This window comes from Diabrotica virgifera, chromosome 1, assembly GCF_917563875.1.
Source record: "Diabrotica virgifera virgifera chromosome 1, PGI_DIABVI_V3a".
Taxonomy (NCBI): Eukaryota; Metazoa; Arthropoda; class Insecta; order Coleoptera; family Chrysomelidae; genus Diabrotica; species Diabrotica virgifera.
The window spans coordinates 178,873,474-178,893,375 of record NC_065443.1 but is presented as its reverse complement, the minus strand read 5'-3'; the positions used below and the strand labels follow the sequence as shown (position 1 = coordinate 178,893,375).

General features: G+C 33.7%; 1 protein-coding gene across 3 annotated transcripts in view; it reads right to left on the bottom strand.

The window, feature by feature from the left end:
* LOC126878907 (retinoic acid receptor RXR-alpha-B) overlaps nucleotides 1-19,902 on the bottom strand; it is a 281,711-nt gene that overhangs the window by 138,187 nt on the left and 123,622 nt on the right. For all 3 annotated transcript variants that reach the window (XM_050641800.1, XM_050641798.1, XM_050641799.1), the window contains exon 3: nucleotides 2,394-2,667. In XM_050641800.1, coding sequence (XP_050497757.1) covers nucleotides 2,394-2,667 — 274 coding nt within the window. The remainder of the gene's footprint in view (nucleotides 1-2,393; nucleotides 2,668-19,902) is intronic.

The following is a 19,902-nucleotide window of genomic DNA, read 5'->3' as shown; positions in this document are numbered from 1 at the left end:
ACAGTCACATTAAGTTTGCGAGTTTTTGCCAATAATTTTCCTTATCTATATTTATTAATTTTTAATTTCAGTAAAAACACAAAAGTGCCATCTACTCTAATGGCTGTGCAACAGGCCGTCTCGAAAAAGACCGTTCCTATATCTCTTGTACTGTACAAAATGATGCGTGCATTTTGGCTTCGGCAGCTAGCGCGCCTACGCTATGATGTAAAATACCAAATAAATAAATAATATTAACATCACACATCGTTTTCCTTCTGATTATGAATTGGTATTCAATAGGATGATACATGCATGTTTCTGACTCTCGGCTTCATCAGCTCATCATCATCATTCTCTTTGCCTTATCCCTATGCGGGGTCGGCTTCCCTAATTGCATTTCTCCACACAATTCTATCCTGGGTCATATCAATATTAATCCTCTTTACCAACATGTCCTGCCTAATCGTCTCCCACGTCTTCTTTGGTCTTCCTCTCCTACTCCTTCCAGGAATCTGCACTTCAGCTACTCTTCGTATTGGATGATTACCGTCTCGACGTTGAACATGACCAAACCATCTCAACCTATGCTCTCTCATTTTGGCATCAATTGATGCCACACCTAGACTTCCCCTAATATATACATTTTTAATTTTATCCTTTCTTGTCACTCCACTCATCCATCTAAGCATTCTCATCTCCGCCACATGCATTCGTTGTTCCTTTTTCTTTTTCACCGCCCAACATTCAGTTCCGTACATCATAGCCGGTCTTATAGCTGTTTTATAGAATTTTCCTTTCAGCTTCATTGGAACTTTTCTGTCACACAACACACCACTCGCTTCCTTCCATTTCATCCATCCAGCCCTAATTCTACAGCATGCATCTCCATCTATTTCTCCATTACTCTGTAATACCGATCCCAGGTACTTAAAACTATTGCTTTTTACAATATGTTCACCATCCAAAGATACCATTTTCTTTGTAGTAACTCCATCTTTAAATGAACATTCCAAATACTCTGTCTTTGTCCTACTAAGTTTTAAACCTTTTTCCTCCAGAGCTCGTGTCCACTGTTCCAGTTTTTGTTCTAAGTCTCTTTCACTATTTCCTACTAACACGACATCATCAGCATACATTACACACCATGGAATGTTACCCAGTAGTTTCGCTGTTATCTGGTCCAAAACTAATGAGAATAAATAATACGGACTAAGCACCGAGCCTTGGGGCAATCCAATCTCGGCTTTATCAGCTATCCGAATAGATTACGAACTCATTACCAGAAGGGAATCGAAGTATTTTAGGAAATTCACAATTTCAGTGAAAAGCACAAGAGAGTCATCTACTCTGACGGCTGTGCTACAGCCTCTCGAAAAATTATTTTACAATTCACAACAAAAAATATATACATATTATTCAAATTTATTAACTTTGTAACACTAACAAATTACGTAGTTATGTAGTTAAATTAATTATTTTGCTGATACATTTATATTTTCAATATTACAATTATTAAAATGAATTTGAGGATAATTTTTTAACTTCCCTATCGTCTTCGGACATTTGCTTAATAGTTATTTATGATATAAGTGTTAAAAGTACAATTTTAAGGCACGCATGTGAAAGTTTGCAGAATGAGCGAAGCGAATTCTGCAATTCACATGAGTGCCTTAAAAATGTACTTTTTAACACGTATATCATACAATATTTTTTCTACAAACGTTATAAATTTATAAAATACAATATTTTTGTTAATTGCTGAAATTATGAAACCTATGACCCGTACAAGGTATAACTGGTTGTCTACACTCGAGGGGAATGTCTAAAAATTCTTAACGAAAATATTATACCGTTACATAAACTTGTTTTCTCTACAAACGTGTTAAAATGCAAATGCAAACCTTTTTTAAATTGCGCAAGTTGTACTATTAATATTAATGTTAATAAATGAAATATAAATATTTTTACGTTTCACAATTTGACAATTCACTTTTAACTGCAGTGCCTTAAAATTTTTAAAGAACTAGTGCTTTAAAGTAGCATTTTTAACGCTCCTATGGAGTGATAAAAATTGCATTTTTAACACGGTTGTAGAAAAAAGTATTTAATGTTTAAATTAGTCAGTTTGTTTACATATTGAGAACTGTCAAAGCGTATGCATTTGACTTGACATTGGTCACTGCGCATGTGTCACCTTCATCGCAAATGTCATCTCGCGATTCTATTGGTTAAAAATATGTATCATAATACAGTTCATTATGATACAGGTAGTGAAATCATAATTGATATACTTATTAAAGTATGAGAGTAGAAAATAGGGATTAATATATTGCTTTAACATTTTCCACCATCGAGTAAGTTGGAAGGCTGAAGAAGAATTTTATTCTAAACAAATGATAATTATTTCTTACCTGTACACTCCATAATGTTTTCCACTAGCCCTATCACCACATATCGAGCAAAGATGTTTCGACCCGCTAAGTGGATGATTGGGTGGGTAAGGGGAATTCGCTTTTTGCGATCCAGCCGATGGACTCAGCAAATTTGCATGACCTAAAGAAAAAGATCCAGGACTGTTTGGTCCTTGCGGACTGAATTGGTTTAGAGTAGAGGCGTCCGGTTTGATTTCCAATGGCGATTGAGGACCCAATGCCCCCATTGAAAGGTTCTGATCAAGGCTGAGACCTGGAACAATAAAAAAGGACTTTTTTAATTTCAGTACAATATTGGATATATTAGTCCACTCGAACTATGGTTCTAAACGCCGAAAACTTGGTCATGAACCTTAACCCTTAACTTGGCGGTGTGTACTCCAGGATACGTTGTTTATTATAATTAATTTCTCTATATATACGTAAAGTTGCCGCGAGATTTTAAACGTACATTCTCTATAAAGTATTCCCCTAACCAATAAATTAATTTGAATGTCATACACAGAGATTTCCACCAATGAGAGAGCGTTTTATGTAAGCGTGCTAAAAATGGCTTCCAAAAAAGGTGTTAGTTTGTGTCATTCGCAAAGTAAATTCATTTTTTAAATGTTTTAAGTTATTATATGAATTGGTAAACTATAATTCTAGATAATTAGGCCTGCAAGAAACAATCGTATAAAATAATATTCAGGATTTGTTTATAAACAAACAGATAGGATCACTTTGAAAAGTAGTATCTCTGAAAATACATTGCCAGGTTAGCGGCAATTTAGATAGTATCCTTGAATATACATTGGCAGGTACTGATGAAAATTGAATGAGTATCTTTTTGGATACATCACCCGGTATACGGACAAATGCTAACTGTTTCTTATTAGCTACTTTGCCCATTAGAGAATTAACAGGAAAGTGATAAAAACATTTGGTATATTATGTTTGCAATGATTTATCGTATGTTCTTATCTACTCCAAAAGCTTGTATGTATGAATCATATATGTATGTCCCGTCAATATTTCTTGAAAGTATTAGTATAAAAAAATGTTACAGTATGTTTTCATATTATCGAATTCTATTTTTTACATATTAGGTATATACAGTGCGTCTATAAAGTAACGCATAAATTCATTAGATGTTATCTAAATAAACATAGAAATTCCCGAAACAGATCGATTTTTATTTTTAAATTACGATTTTTTGGCATAATACTAGTGACGTCATCCATCTGGCCGTGATGACATTATCGATGACACCGAAAAAGAAGATTAGTAGTCACGTCATATATTCGTAGACTATAGCTGGAGAAAATGCCAGAAAAGATCTTTTCGGACACTTTCCAACTTTTACAACCAAAGGACGATGCCGAAACTGTTGCAAAGGGCAAACAGCAATGAGTTGTACAAAATGTAGGGCGAGATTATGTTTGACGGAATCCCGTAATTGTTTTTATGATTTTCATAATAACTAAATTTTGTAATTTTTTATACTTATAATTACTTTCTACTTTTATTTTTTGAGTGTTCAAGTTTTATTTGAAGTTTTGAATTTAAGTTTTCAAAATAAATGTTTTATCATCATTGTAGTTTATTTATAATTTATAAATGTAAATGATTATATATTAATTGATACAATACTACGTGTATGGTTGAAACCCCTACACAAAAAGCCATCTATTCATAATTGAAGTAACACAAAATTCCACAAAATAAAATGACAACATTAAACAAATCTACAAATGTTTCACTGAAAGTCTTGAAAATTCTAAAGACTTTTAGCGGAACAATTTATTGTAGATTTGTTTATTGTTTTCATTATATTTTGTGGAATTTTGATAATTTTGCTTTAATTCAATGGCCCAATAATATTTAATATATTGGTCCAAACTACAAATATATATCTTGGCAATGTATCTTTCTAGATACGGAGGTATTTTTTTAATAACCTGGCAATGTATCTATTGGGCATCAGTACTTGTTTTATAGTGTTCCTGGCAATGTGTCTTGCGAGGTACATTGTAATGTACGGTACGCCTAGTAGTGTATCTTATGGGATACAATGTCAATAAAATGTCAAAAAATTTAAAATAGAAAAAAAACTGTAATTGACTCTGATAAGGGAGCCCTCTAAAAATGACATCCAGTAAGCAAAAACATTTTTCTTACAGCGGTTATAGGCGCGCCAAGTTAAGGGTTAAAAAGCGTATATTGTCCATACACTTCGTAATTACTTTCGTACTTAAGGGTTTTTGCATTGCTGATTACGAATCTGATATTTTTCATACACAATGGCGGATCCCATGTGGCAGAAAGAAATTGAAAATATCAATCAAAACGCAAAGTATTTTCCAAATTTGGTAATTTAAGGTGGCTGATTACAAATCAGACATTATTTGTTTGAAAAACAACGCGGTGCTCAAATCATTTGATCTTCGCTCGAAAACGATAACCAATGGAGCGTGTGTGCGTGTGCGTTGTGTGCGTCTAAAATTCTTGCGTCCGATTTATGCAACGATCACGTCCACACTAGCACAATTTATTTCGAGCATGCAAATATTTTGCGACGAACAGCTGATCGAAAAATTTACCAATGCCGACGCGACATAAATGAATACGTAATACGTAATACTTATGTACAACCGCCATAATTTACTCAACAACCGCCCAAATCATCTAATATGCGTCATTTTACACTTTTCTATTCAAACAAGTAATTGGACTTCGTAAGTCTTAGGTTTTCAGCCAAAGTGATTGAAAGTATAACCGGAAGTCGATATTTGACCTCTTTGTCCATATAACGTTGCGTCGATGGATATACTAGAGAGATATTGCACAGTCACTTTTGCACTTGCTGTATTACAGCACGCGTTATTTTGACAGTAGAGCATGCGCAGATGTGATATTTGGCTTACGCTGCGTTATTGGAAATAGTGCCTGCCGTTATTAGGGGAGCCGTTACGCTGTGCGGTATTCGTTGCGCTATTTTCTTTTCAGGTTATGTTTGTTGTTTGTCTTGCATTTAAACCAAGTTTATTTGTAATAATTTTCTAACATGAGTACCTCAGACAGTAGCAAACGAATCAGATGTACATCTAATGACGATTTGTGTCTATTAAAATAAGTTTTAGGTCAAAATTAATTTAGTTATTCAGAAAAGTGGACGTTAGTTCAGGAAAACATGAAGTGTACAACAGGAATTTTTTTATTTTAAGGATCATTTGTTTCTCATGCTCTGTATTTGGAAGATAATTCAAACCTTCCTTCCATTTAAATCAAATTCTTTATTTTTAGCATGTAATAGTAACAGGTGTATGTTCATCTTCCAGAATGTTATGCAAGATTTTAAACTAGATGTTTTCATCATTAGCATTGGCCAAAATGAGAGCTTCTAAATCTTGATCCAAAATTGCATACAAATTAGACAAACAACTAATCTTAATCGAGCCGTAAAAATACCGCCACCAAAATGTTGAGCAATATCTGTATTTATGACACGTCTGAGAAATGTCAATACTGTCAAAATAGCGCGGTGTAAATAGCGCAACGTATGCTGTGTTAAATTTGCAATATCTCTCTACTATTTCACTAATCTTGTGTTATTTTTACTAAACTTTCGGTCATAATTATTTAAATGGAAATAATTTCAAAACCGGAACCAAAGATTCAAGCTCGACTTTTCAATACGCTTAGATTGATACGTCACATACTATGACAGATCCAATAGGCAGAAATAAATTCGAAAATTTTATTTTAAACGCATATTTTTTTGAAATTTTATAATACAGTGGAACCTCGATTATCCGTCTCTCCATTAACCGTCACCTCTGTTAACCGTCAGGGTCGGTACATTGTATTGACTACATATCAGCAAAAATTGAGTGAACAATTCATTTTGTTTGGCATTGCGATCAGCCAAACGAAATTCTCTGAAATGTACAGATATGCTACCACAGCATTTGTTTATGTAAACAATTTTTGTTTTTACTCACGTGGGAACAGAGGTAGACGAAACAGATTCAGAAGCTGACACAAGACTTGGAATTAGACGGTGGCGATATCGATAATGCTATTGAAACTGACAAAGATTTGCGTAAAGAAGCTAGAGAAGCTGCATTGCACATGCAACAATTCATTGAGTAGTATTCTCGACAAAAAGCGGCCAATGAAGTAGATTGCATGATGGCATGATCTTACGCCGATTAAGAAATTCAGCCGTTGCAAAAGTAAAACAAAGATTTCAAAATAATTTAAACCAAATTGATTCGATTGTACGAACACAGATCCACACTTATACATATTATCAAACAAAACATATAAATAAAATTTGAGAGTTGTACTATAAATTTTTATTATTTTTTTAATGTTCTGTTAACCGTCTTTCCGATTATCCGTCATACCCTTGGTCCGGTGCCCTGACGGGTAATCGAGGTTCCACTGTATGTACATATGATGGTATGATGTACCAAAATTCTTACTATTCTACATTACCAGTACAATATTTAGAAACTAATGGCGCTTCCGCATCGGTAAATTTTTCGTGTTTATTGAACTAATGGTTCGTCGCAAATTCTAACCAGTGAGAACGCGGTGCTCAAATCATTTGATCTTCGCTCGAAAACGATAACCGATGGAGCGTGTGCGTTGTGTGCGTCGAAAATGCTTGCGTCCGATTTGTGCGACGATCACGTCCACACTAGCACAATTTACTTCGAGCACGCAAATATTTGCGACGAACAGCTGATAAGCACGAAAAATTTTAAAAATTTACCAATGCGGACGCGGCATAATACGTAATACTTATGTACAACCGCCATAATTTACACAACAACCGCCCAAATCATCTAATATGCGACATTTTACACTTTTCTATTCAAACAAGTAATTGGACTTCGTAAGTCTTAGGTTTTCACCCAAAGTGATTGAAAGTATAACCGGAAGTCGATATTTGAACTCTTTGTCCATATAACGTTGCGTCGATGGATATACTATTTCACTAATCTTGAGTTATTTTTACTAAACTTTCGGTCATAATTGTTTAAATGGAAATAATTTCAAAACCGGAACTAAAGATTCAAGCTCGACTTTTCAATACGCTTCGATTGATACGTCATATACTTTTTCTGCGACTATAATATGGCACTTTCTGTTAGAACTTTTTAACCGGAAATGATATAAGAACCAAAATTATACACTTGTTCAAATCTTGCTAAGTTTCAGTGACTTTAAAACGGTACTTCCGGTTTCAACTCTAAACCTAAAGTCCTCGGTCAAATTTCTCATCTTTAATACCGTCCTTGGGTTATAAGCTTCCATTCGACACCTCATTTGTCATTACATATATCTGTATTAGTAACGGAGGAGTTATATTCCGGACGGACGGACAGTCATGAAACCAGAAGTGTATATATTTGTTCTCGTCCTGCTAAGGCGCGTCGAATAATATATCACTTGTACTATTCTGATGACTTTAAAACAGTACTTCTGGTTGCATTTCTAAAACCGGAAGTCCGAGATCAAATTTCTCATCTTTAATACCATCCGTGGGTTATAAGCTTTTAACTGTAAATATAAAAATCCCTCAATAGGGACTGTTTTTAGCTAATTACCACGATTTCAGCATTTGAAAGCACTGTGAGTCGGGTTAGACAAAAAAGGCCTAACTTTGCATAGCGGGCTGCTCGAAATTTTATTATTCTAACCTTTTTAGAGGGTGTCAATAGTAGTGTAAATTTAAATAGCGACTGAATTCCGTTCTAAATCCGAAATGACCGTTCTAAAGATCCGCTTTTGCTTAATATCTCCATATTGCTATATCTTATAAAGTCACGTACCTATTTTAGACTTCGCAACAACCTGAATCAAAAAGTGCATATTTTACCCCTTTAAAGTCTCAAAAATAAACAATTAACACAAAGTTGCCGTTGCATGGACCGGCGAGTTGTTTCTGATATCGATCTTTATAATACAGAATAGGTTTCAAAAATTCACTAATTAATGCGAATTTTTGCAGTCTCTCTTAACCAAGCTAGGTATTGCTGATGTCGTATGTTACAATTTATTTGGAGCATATAGACGAAAGTTTTAATTTAACTTTAAGATTCTTTATAATATCAGCCGTATGAAACATACAATGTTTATTAAACGTTTGGATCTTCAGCACAGAACCACTTGTTAAAATACTTTTGTATTGGGACCGTGCAAGTTCGGCAAAGCGACACCTATTTCTACGCTCTGCAACTTTATTCGCACTTTTAATTATATTGGCGAATTATATTAGTCCTGGTTACTGGATGATTGTCAAGGCCATAGCCCAAAAAAATAATAAGAAGAAAAAATAAGATTCAGGTTATGTTATTAAAACGTAAACAATTGTATGTAGTAAACAAAATTAGTTATTAAAATGCAGTACTGCAAGTAAAATACAATTAATTAAATTTACCTTTATACAATAATTGCATATCATATCAATATTGTGGAGCAACATATAATGTTTCTTATTTAATGACAGTAGATATGAAATGTACGTCAATTTGACAATTTCAATTGACAATATGAATTATTTAAGAAAGTTGCAATATTTCTCCATTATTCGCGCACGATCGTTTCTCAATTCCCTTCCAAGTACTTGCACACCGCGAATAAAATGTTAGTCTTTCTCTGTCATTTTCATTAAAATATTTTTCTCTTTCTCTTTTGTTGTTTATTTGGGTTTATATGACTGAGGACACTAAATCCATTCGCCAATTTTACTATTTTTTATTTTGTTAGTCATTTTTTCGTATCTTATACTAAAACTAATACTAATATTAATCTCTAATAAACAATTCTACTAATAAATAATTATTTTTGTATTTTTTTAAATTTTTTATAATATATATTTTTTTTTCTAAATGATGTTCTCAGAGTTCCACAGGAAAACCTGCAATATTCTTCTTTAGCCCTCTACTTAATCTATTTCTCTTTATTTAGCATTTTATTCATCCGAAATTATAGTTAAAAATCTAATGATAACTAAAATTTAATTTAATTTTAATTTCATTTAAAGCAAAATATAAAGTAGACTTGCTTTCAAACAGAAAAAGGTCTAAAGATCCCTAACAGATCTTAGGCAATAACGCCAAGTAATAAACCAATGAATTCATTATAAAACTTTAATTTTTCACTCCTACAAATTTTAACTCACTATATGGTTTTAAATAATCTTAATATACAGTGCTAGTCAAAAGTCCGTCCCCACACCTAGTATCTTTTTAACGGTTATATTTATAATAGAAAAATTTGGATAAAAATGCTATGGGTACCAGGGAGGCACTTTTTGCGCTTAACATCCTATTACAAAAATGCCGTGATCAAAGAAAAGATGTATTTGCATGTTTCGTGGACTTCGAAAAGGCATTCGATAAAGTACAGCATGTAAAATTAATGCAAATACTGAAAAATATCGGAATAGATGACAAAGATATTCGTGTCATTAAAAATTTGTACTGGAATCAAACTGCTACGGTCAAAATTGGAGATAACTACACCGATGAAATCTCCATATAACGAGGAGTCAGACAAGGTTGCATTTTGTTACCAACATTGTTTAATGTTTACTCGGACCAGTTATTTAAAAAGACTCTTGAGAGACAGCCATATGGAATAAAAATCAACCGAGAACTACTTAATGTGATAAGATATGCAGACGATACAGTCATTCTGTCAGATAATATTGAAGGTTTCCAAATTCTGCTTGATCGTATTCACGAGGTAGGAGAGGAAATGGGCATTAAAATAAACTCAAACAAAACCAAATTTTTAGTGTTTAGTCGTGACCCACATCCCGATGCAAAGCTTCAATTAAACGGAGTCCAAGTTGAGAAAGTTCACAAAATGACATATTCGGGAACTGTGATAACGGACCAACTAGATTCAGACATAGAAATAAAACGTAGAATAGCAATGACTAAAACTACTTTTATGAAAATGAAGTCATTTCTTTGCAATAATCATCGCTGTTTAGAACTAAGACAAAGAATGGTCAAGTGCTATGTTTGGTCCGTACTTTTGTATAGTGCAGAAGTGTGGACGCTAAAAGTATCGATCATGAACAGAATTGAAGCATTGGAAATGTAGATGCATAGACGGATGCTGAAGATACCCTGGACAGCAAGAAAAACTAATGAAGACGTACTAAGGAAGGTCAACAAAGATAGAGAACTGCTAAAGACTGTTAAACATCGAAAAATGTCTTATCTGTTACATATAGTGAGGGGAAGTCGATATAAAATATTACAACTGATCCTTAAAGGCAAAATAGAGGGCCGTAGAGGTGTAGGAAGAAAACAAGTTTCTTGGTTAAAAAACATTCGTTAATGGACTCAGATATCAAATGCAGGACAATTATTCCATATTGCAGAAGATCGAGAAGCCTTCGCAATGGTGATCGCCAACGTCGGATAATTCTGATATGGCACGTGAAGAAGAAGAAAATTTGGAGGGAGGAAATAAACGGACGTAGGATTCTTAACTAGTCATTACATGTGACGTAATAGTGACAGATGACTTTACAGCGCCACATGACAGATAATTTTAAGTAGGACCTTATGGCAAGTGATACCTCGTTTGAAAGGTATTGAAAATACCTATTCAGTCTTACTAAGTTTGTTTGAGTTTAAGCTCATTTTGATGAATAAATGAAATAAATATAAAATTGTAGTTTCGCATTTACTTCATAAAAATTCAAACTACCGCCTATGGTTACTTGTCAAAAAGGTTGAAGTTGACGTAAAAACTACTAGATAACTGAAAAACGTCGACTTTTTTGACAAAAAAAACATAGGCACACATTTGAATTTTTTTAATTCAATGCCAAACTACAATGTTATATTAAACGAGGTATCACTTGCCATAAGTTCCCATTTAAAATTATCGGTCACAGTGGCTCTGTAACGTCATCTGTCACTATTACGTCATCTGTCATTATTACGTCATATGTCACTATTACGTCACCTGTTATGACTAGTTGAGAAGCCTACGTCCGTTTATTTCCTCCCTCCAAATTTCACTATCATAAGTATAACCGTTCAAAAGATACGAGGGGGGACGGACGGACTTTTGACTAGCACTGTATGTAAAAAAACACAACGTAACTGTTCAATCACAAATTAATCCCTTAATTTGTAATCTCACATTATTCTTAACTTCCTAAACTTTTATAGTTTCACCGTGTATAATTGTGAAACATATTGATTAACAGTTTAATTATTAGAGTCCAGTGAACTTTCTGCAACCTAAATAAATTGCCAAATCGTGGTATTTCCATTTGTACTTCCTAGTTTTGCAATAGCTTCCTCGATTAAACTGTAGTTGCAAGTTCATAGTTCTTGTTACCATGCAACTTATTGATGATGTGTATATTTTTAGAGATTATAAATAAGCCTAAGGGACTATTTTGAGTCGCAGTCTATTTAGAATAGTTACCTCATTAACAAGTGCGTAAGTCATTGCTTGAAGTTACGCTGAATGTAATTATCAGTAGTTGTCATTAAGGGCAGTCTATTATAGAAAGTTACCTAACTAACAACTATAGTGTAATTGTCAGTAGCTGTCAATAAAACCATATTTTTACTCCACACTTCAAACATTTATTTACCATCGTCGATCGAGAAGAAACGGACACACGGCATTAGAAAACAATTCGAACCTGATATTTACATCGAATTGTCCAGTTGGTCCTTCGACAAAACAACATCAAAAGGGCGTTAATTGGATTGGAGCTTCGAAGGAGACGACCGTTAGCCACCTGAATAGCTGTTCTCCAGTTCCGTACAAGATCGACGATTGAATTCGAAGTGTGGAGAAAAGAAAAAAATAAAAACGAGACCAGAAAGCACCGAAATTAGGAGTAGGAGCCTTACGAGAACCTTTGAGCACCAGAGAACCTAAATAGCAGTCCTTAAGTCTACTGTTCGACTGTTCCAGCTGTTTGGAGGTGAAAAATCTAGCGGCATCCAGAGATCCAGCTCACCAGTTCCAGTTGCAGTTCTAAGTAGGAGCGGTTTCCAGGCCCACCCGGTGAAATACAAGTGAACGTCGGGATAAAACTGTAAGTGTTTGAATATTTTTTTTATCATTTAGGGCAGTGCATTTTTTTTGATAAATTAAAAAGATTATTAAAGCAACTTAAACTTCAAACTTTTACTAATATTTTATTGAAATATTTATTCTGTATACCTATTTACTTAAAATAGTAATATTTGAACAAAGGTACGCACTAATTCAAATGTAATAACTAATTAATAACTGAGAGATTCAAGTATAGTCATGAAAGAAACAGATAGTAAAAAGAGAAAAATCAAAGAAGCTGCTCTAATTATGCTAAATGGAACGAATTGTGTCGCAAATTCCTCGGTAGAATGCAGTAGGATGTGGTTATCCATACTAAAAGAGGAAGTCAATAGAAAGAAAATACCACGATTAGTAAGTCAGTAACATATCGAGCTACTACATATTTTATATTTTAGTATTATGTATACAGTGAGCACGTAAAGGTTGGAATAAATTCATTTTCTCGAGAATGGACGATTTTGGAAAAAAATCCTGAAACAGGTCAATTTTTATTTTTAAATTACGACTTTTTGACATATACATTATACTAGTGACGTCATCCATCTAGGCGTGATGACGTCATCGATGATTTTTTAAATGAAAATAGAGACCGTGTGATAGCTCATTTGAAAGGTAATTCAATTCTCTATTCAGCAATATAAACATTAGCATAATTATTTATACGGGGTGTCAAAAAAAATTTTTTGAATTAAATTTATTGACATAAAAAGGCGATTGTGTGTAATTTATTTAATTCAAAATACATTTTACTGCTATCAGAAAACAGGAAAACATGTTTATTTAGCAAATAAATGATGTTTTTTTGCTTAAATTCAATATTAAAAAAGCCACCCACCAGCCTCGTGACAGTTTGAACATTTAATTTAAGCGAAAAGCCATGATTATTTTTCAAATAAACACTTTTTTCTGTTTTCTAAGAGCAGTAAAATGTATTTTGAATTAAATAAATTACATACATTCTTCTTTTTGTGTCAATAAATTTAATCCAAAAAAGTTTTTTGGACACCCTGTATAAATAATTATGTTATTGTTTATATTACTGAATAGAGAATTGAATTACCTTTCAAATGAGCTATCACACGACCCCTATTATTATTTACAAAAATCATCGATGACGTCATCACGCCCAGATGGGTGACGTCACGAGTATGATATATATGCCAAAAAGTCGTGATTTAAAAATAAAAAGTGACCTGTTTCGGGATTTTTTTCCAAAATCGTCCATTCTCGAGAAAATGAATTAATTCCAACCTTTACGTGCTCACTGTATAATATCTATGTATTATTAATATTATTTATAATTTAAAATAGCATATCTATATTAAAGTCGGAATTTGGTATTAGATTTGAGAGTAGGTAAACTAAATGTAAGCCCAAATACTTACGATGTCGGGATAGTATCACGAGGTTTTTCCTGGTTTTCCCTCGTGATTTACTATGGAGTCTCTAGCGCGAGAATTTTACTGCCACGGTTGCATTTGGTTGTCTTTTTAAAGACAGATCACATGCTATGATTTTTTGTGGCGGAAATTCTTGAGTTGCAGAGATTATAATACAGAACAGGAAAGGCTAGGTCAAGAAATAACTAAGTTTTTGAATAACTTAAAAAAATTAAAGAAAGAAAAACGTACGAGAGAATCCCTAAACATAAAAAAACAGACACTACAGGAACTGTGGAGCGACTTTGAAGTTCAAAACACAGAAATTATAGAAAGGGGTTCAAAAGATGATAAATATTTTACATCTAACTATTACGAATAAGTACAAAAAAAATCTGAAGAAACGAAAAAGACGTTAGAGGAATTTATTAAAAATTCATACAAGTCTTCGACAAAAATTAGAGAAGTAGAAATTAGGATGGAAAATCTTCATCATTTATTGGAAGACGACGAAAACGATGAAGATATAAGGATTCAAAAGAAGAGGTACAAAAAATAGATGCTTTAATAATGGAAATAACTGTGGACAATAACCAGGATGCACTAGAAGAAGGTGAAATAGAAAGATTTTATATGATGAAAAGAAAAGTGCGGTCGATCATAAAAGAAAATAAGAGATTGGTAGCCCAGTAAATGAACGGGAAATTCGGCGATACCGTGTAATTTTCAGGGGCAACTCCGAATTGCATGAAAATTTGGATTTAGGTTCGACTTAACCTCCACTTCAAAGTTGAAATTGTGGCGTTGGTTGCTTTTACTTGGGGGGTGACAGTCACCCCTTCTCGGGGGTGAAAAAACATACGTTCAAGGTAAGACCGGACATGGATTAATTGACTGATTTTAAGCAACTTTTGTTCTATAGAGTGAGTCAATAATTTTCGAGTTATTTGCCATTGAAAATGTTGATTTTTCGACAAAAAAACTACGTTTTCAGACGATTTTTCGCAAATAACTCAAAAAGTAAATATTTCATCGAAAAAAATATCCTTAGCAAAAGTGTAGCTTATAAAAAACCCAAAAAAAAATGATGTATCAGTAAAGTCTATCAATAAAATAAAAACAAAGTTGTAGCTCATGAAAAATACGTTTTTATTCGTCTAATTCCAAATCGAATATTTCAAGGTGAAATCACCGAAAAATTAAGCACTTTTCGGGAAAACCCCATTTAAACTTTTTTAAAGTGTTTATAAAAAGCTTTGTTTTAATAGTTAACAAAAGTTTTAGCATTAAAAATAAGCGAGTTACGCTCAAAATAAAGTTGGCCCTCTTTTTTTTGTAAAAAATCATGAAAATCTCGCCGTGTTTAGCCCCCAAATGAAATTAATCGTCACCGCTTTGCAAACAATTTACTTACCTATCTATTTTTTATATGATCTGTCAGTCTCACCGGTTTAAAGTGTTTATTTTTGAAAGGGTTACTAATTACGAGTGTATGCAAATTTTGAACAGCCATATCTTAACCAATTTTTGTCTTACTGAGAAACAAAATGAAACTAGCATATTTATAATAGCAAAACTTACATTTTTTTACTCTTTAATATTTTTCTTATCACTAATACTTTTTAAGTTATTTTGAAAAAATGAAATTTTTCAAAAATTTTTAGAAAAATTTTTTTTACTATAAAAGCAAATGTTTTCAAAAATAAGCACTTCAAACCAATCAAACTTACAGATCATATAAACAATACGCATACAGTTAAAATAGATGATAAAGTCAAACGATTAATTTAATTTATGGTGCTAAATATAGGGAGGTTTTCACGATTTTTTTTACCAAAAAAAAGTTGCCAACTTTTTTTTCAGTGTAACTCGTTTATTTTTGATGCTGTAAACTTTTGTAAAAACAAATAATAAGCTTTTTTCGATACTTTAAAAACGTTAATAAGGTTTTCCCGAAAAACGCTTCTTTCTTCGGTGATTTCGCGTTGAATTATTCGGTTTGGAATAAGACGAATAAGAACGTATTTTTCATGAGCTACAACTTTGCTTCTACTCAATTTGTAGACTTTACTGGTACAGTACACCATTTTCTTCGTTTTTTATAGGCTACACTTTTGCTAAAAAAATTTTTATTTTCGATAAAATGTTTACTTTTTGAGTTATTTGGGAAAAACGGTCAGAAAACGTAGTTTTTTGTCGAAAAATCAACATTTTAAATCACGAATAACTCGAAAAGTATTGACTTACGTAAAAAAACTTCATAGAACAAAAGGTGCTTAAAATAAGTCAATTTATCCATTTCCGGCTTTATTTTAAACACGCGTTTTTCACCCCCGAGAAGGGGTAAATGTCACCCCCCAAGTAAAAGCAACCAACAGCACAAATTCAACTTTGAAGTGGAGGGTAAGTAGAACTTAAATCTAAATTTTCATGCAATTCGGAGTTGCCCCTGGACATTACACTCCAAAACTGTCATTTATTGGGCTATGGAGGCGGAAGGATGCAAGAAAGAAAACATAGTATTATCCCAAGTGAAGTTACCCTGTTTTGAGGGAAGGTATGGATCCTGGGTAACATTCTATGATATTTTTAAACGTTTGATACATATGAGAATAACCAGCTATCAAATGTGGAAAAAATGCAGTATCTGAAGACAAGTATCCGAGGAGAAGCAAGTAGAATAATACAACATTTAAACACGACGGAAACAAACTACAATGATGGAAAATGTTGCAAGATACGTGCGATAACCCAAGGATGAATGTATTTATATTAATAGACAAGATACTTCAGGCTCCTGAGATAAAAGAAGCGTCAGCAAAGGCGCTGAAAACATTACATGATACTCTCCACAAATGTTTAGAAGCGATTAGTGGACTAGGTATAATGACAGAGTCCTGGAGCCCTCTTATAGCAAGTTTAAGCATGTTAAAGTGGGACACAGAAACCAGGAGATTATATGAAACGTCAATTCAAGACAGTAGGGACATTCCGACCTATAAGTCAACACAGGAATTCCTACAAAGAAGATTCCAGACATTAGAGATGTTGGAAACAGAAAGGAAAGGAACAGATCACAAACAACAGGCAAAGAAGAAGATAACCTGTGTGGTATGTCATGAAGAACATAAACTGTTCAAATGTACAAAGTTTCTAAGTCTACAAGTACGCGAAAGAAACAAAATCGTAAAGGAAAAGCGATGGTGCGGTAGATGCCTACTACACAAAGGGGAAGTACCATGTTATTCCTCTTATAGATGTGCAAAATGTGGTGGACAGCACCATTCATTAATACACATGTCAGAAGGTCAGTATTATAACAGAAGGAATTCTGAAAACAGAAGGCCACAAAAGAGACCCAATTCTAGTGGGACCAGAGGTGAGAACAGTTACGACGGATCGTCAAGGAGACAAGAGAATACTGTGAGCTGTTTAAGTCATCAGAATGAAGAAGTGCTACTTGCAACGGCATTAGTACGAGAAAGAGACTCAAAAGGAAGCTCACAATTGATGAGAGCATTGATTGACCAAGGCTCGCAGTCATCATTCATTACAGAGCAGGCCGCTACAAGTCTCGGAATAAAAAGAAAGGCTGTCCACGCTCAGATATCTGGAATTGGTGCGTGACATTAAACTTAACGGCACATTTCAAAAATTAATTTAAAATGTAGACCGAAGCACTTGTGCTACGAAAAATAACAAAGAATCCACCGGAGAAGGAGATACAGATAAAAGAGAGGAATCCTAGGAACTTAGTCCTGCCGGATCCAAATTTTAATGAAACAAGTTCAATAGATATTCTATTAGGAGCCAAAGCATATAGTTTGATATTACTTGACGGAGTAGATCGAACGAAGAATGGTTTGCTCGCCCAAAACACTAAATTCGGTTGGATAATGTCAGGGGTAGCACAGCAAGAGCATATCCCGAAGATAGAAGTACTAAGTATATTCTGTAGGCGACAGATGCCTAGAGATACTGAAGTACCTAAAACTAAAGCCACAGAGCAAACTATTAGTATTAAAAAGGAATTGAAATTGGTTGAAACAAACACCAATGAACCAAATTCAACTAATAACAATGTATAAGTTTCTGTAGTCGAGCTTAATTTCAAGGAATTAGGGCCAACCAAAACTGCAGAAGAAACTGATTTTGAGTCGGGAAGAAAGACGCCCGAGGAAAAGAATACAGATGAAAAGGTTGAAGATTTAATAACTCAATCACATAAAGAAGTTCAAGAAATTTATGATATCGAGGGTACAGACCAAAATACAGTTAGAATGGTTGTACAAGAGACAAAAAGTGTTAAAACTGACTTAAAAGAAATAGAACAGTTTAACACAAATACAGAAAATACGGAATGTATTAAAGCTGTTAAAGATATAAATGTAAAGACTCATGTAATATAGTCAGAACAGCATAATTCTGCTGTAGAAGATGTTAAAATTAATATAAACAGTACCGAAGAAATTAATGTGAAAGAAATAAATGTCCACATGTCAAGTGATGCTATGGCGGAAAATTTAAATTTTGAAAAGTTAAATAAAGTTTGTAGTGCACAGCAAAATGTTTGCACACTGAAACTTTTCAAAGAGAAATTATCGTAATAGTTGAGGATACTGAATTTACCGAGAAACATAAAATAAACAAGGCTAAATTGTCCGAACAACAAATAAATACAATAATAATTTCAAATACAATTTTCAATAAATGTGATAATATTCGAAAGGAAGGCGAAGGTATTATGTCACATATTAACAACTTATATGAATCAGAAAGGACTGAAATAAAATCAGTTGGGGAATTTGCGAAATCTAAAAATAAAATTAGAAAAATGAAAGGGAGACCAAGTAATGTTAAACCTGTTAAAAAAGGTTTAAGTGAAATATAATCTTTTAGCAGAGTCATAACATTTCGAAATATAAACAGAAAAACAACAGGGCCGTAACTACGATGTTGGGGGCCCCGGGGCAAACGTGATCTACCAGGGGACATACCGGGGAGTTTGGGGTTTACCTCCCAGCGTAATGGGGGGTCCGGAAAAATGTTTGATATTTAACCCCTTGAAAACTCATTTTAATGCATTCCATGACTCAAGTTCCTTGTACCTACATATTGCTGATTTAGTTGACCTACACAAAAAAATTTAAAAACACCTTATTTTAAGCTAAATAATTTTGCAAGTACCATCAATATAACATTTTTTCTCTTTTCATAAAAAATATACTATAATGTTAATTACATTGTTCGACTACAATGTGGTTCCTTTCACGTACCAAGATGTAGTCTGGGGTAAATTGGGCAAGACAAAGTAGCTGGGACCGGGGGCCCCTATTCCGGTTGCATTTTAGTTTTTATTTCGCCAAAATGACTAATTTCCTCAGTAACAATTTATATCTTTACGAAAGGTCTCGGGCCACAGCTTAGCCCGGGCCTCCTCTTCCAATGACATTTTAGGTTTAATAATTTAAATTTTTTATGTTAAGGTCTTAGGTTTAATTATTTAAAATTTTTATGTTAAGGTCTCGGGGGCCCCTGCTTATCCTCCTTAACTTTATGTTGAGGTCTAGGGTGCCACTGTAAGGTCTTTTTAAAATTGTGTCATTTGAAAATATTTCGTTGGGATCGGCTTTTAAAATACATATTTTTATTTTCCTCGTTAAAATCTATGCACGGCCAATCAAACGAGGGCCCCAGCGGGGCCCACCTTGGCCGGGGGCCCTGGGCACTGCCCTGGTTGCCCCAATGGTAGTTACGGCCCTGAAAAACAAAAAACAACTAGTTTGAGCAAGTGACTTGCTTCTACACAGCCATGATGTGAACAAGTCATATTTAACTTAATGGTACCTAGGGCGTGAAACATTGGATATTTTGTACATCCATATATAAAATCACATCAATTTTATATGTTCCTATGACGGATTAATTTTAAAGGGTTTTTACCCTAATATTTTTACTTTGGTGGTTAGCATGTATGATTCAAGAAACACCGATGATGATCGGTC